Source organism: Puma concolor, chromosome A2, assembly GCF_028749965.1.
Source record: "Puma concolor isolate L17-30 chromosome A2, mPumCon1.1.hap2, whole genome shotgun sequence".
Taxonomy (NCBI): domain Eukaryota; kingdom Metazoa; phylum Chordata; class Mammalia; order Carnivora; family Felidae; genus Puma; species Puma concolor.
Genome location: NC_141668.1, coordinates 165,179,170 through 165,180,744, shown reverse-complemented (window position 1 = coordinate 165,180,744; position 1,575 = coordinate 165,179,170). Strand labels below are relative to the sequence as shown.

The window sequence follows — 1,575 nt, the reverse complement described above, 5'->3', positions numbered from 1 at the left end:
TCAGGATTTTCTAAAATAAGGCATCACTGGGGTGCCTGGGTGGTTCAGTCAGTTGACCATCTGACTTCAGCTGAGGTCATGATCTCACATTTTGTGAGTTCAAGCCCCACAGCAGGTTCTCTGCTGTCAGCACAGAGCCTGCTTCAGATCCTCTGTCCTCCTGTCTCTTTGCTCCTTCCCCACTCGTTCTCTCTAAATAAACAAACTTTAAAATAAAGCATCCTTGTTATGTGTCCTCTCTGTTATGTGTTGTCTCACCTGTATTTTTACCATCAGACTTATCAAGAACATGGAACCAGAAAACCAAACAAGTGTAACAGAATTCCTCCTCCTGGGTCTCTCAGAAAATCCAGAATGGCAGCCTCTTCTCTTTGGGCTATTCCTGGCCATGTATCTGACCACTGTGCTTGGGAACCTACTCATCATCCTGACTATCAGCTCTGACTCCCATCTCCATACACCCATGTACTTCTTCCTCTCCCACCTGGCCTTCACTGACATCTGTTTCAGCACCACCACCATCCCCAAGATGCTTGTGAACATCCAAAGACAGAGCAAATCTATCAGTTACACAGGCTGCCTCACCCAGGTCTGCTTCGTCCTGTTTTTTGCAGGCTTGGAAAACTTTCTCCTTGCAGCAATGGCTTATGACCGGTATGTGGCCATCTGCCATCCACTGAGGTACACGGTCATTATGAAACCCCACATCTGTGGCCTGCTGATTCTACTCTCCCTGAGCATCAGCATTGCAGACGCCCTACTCCACAGTCTGATGGTGCTGCGACTCTCCTTCTGCGCAGACCTGGGAATTGCTCATTTCTTCTGTGAACTTGCTCAGGTCATCAAGCTCGCCTGTTCTGATACCCTCATCAATAACATCCTGGTGTATTTAGTGACTAGCATTTTGGGTGGTATTCCTTTCCTTGGGATTATTTTCTCTTATACTCAAATTGTCTCTTCCATTCTGAGAATGCCATCAGCTGGGGGGAAACATAAAGCCTTTTCCACCTGCGGGTCTCATCTCTCCGTGGTTTCCTTGTTCTATGGGACAGCTTTTGGGGTGTACATTAGTTCTGCAGTTACTCATTCTTCCAAGGATACTGCAGTAGCCTCCGTGATGTATACCGTGGTCCCTCAAATGTTGAACCCTTTTATCTATAGCCTGAGGAACAAGGACATGAAGGGAGCCTTGAGGAAACTGATCTGAGAAACATCTTTTTTATTATTGTGTTACCACCTGTCTTGGTCTTGGGCTTCTAGGGTGAGCCAAAGTGCAGGAATATTGGGAGAGTCAGATTGTCTGACCCTTCCTTCATTAAGTTCTTAAGTTTCAGTGGTTAAATACCATAAGAGTAGCTCAAGTTAGTTTGAAAAACAACTTTTGTTTTCTTTAACTTTGGTATCTTTGAAAATTTATGTGGACACTCTGAGCTTGATTTTTTTTTTTTTTGGAACCATCAAAGCAGATGGTAATAATTCCATTACATTCCATTGTATATCAAATCATTATGTGCACCTTAAACATATAATTTTAAAAGGAGGTAGAGAGAAAAGCATAGATTTCTTAGTCTCTCA

At 43.8% G+C, this 1,575-nt stretch overlaps 1 protein-coding gene across 1 annotated transcript; it reads left to right on the top strand.

Annotated features, from left to right (window-relative positions):
• The first annotated feature begins 289 nt into the window (after positions 1–289).
• Positions 290–1,207, top strand: LOC112852543 (olfactory receptor 7G2-like). The gene has a single exon (XM_025916052.2). The coding sequence runs from the start codon at positions 290–292 to the stop codon at positions 1,205–1,207; it is 918 nt and encodes a 305-aa protein (XP_025771837.1).
• The last annotated feature ends 368 nt before the right edge of the window (positions 1,208–1,575 follow it).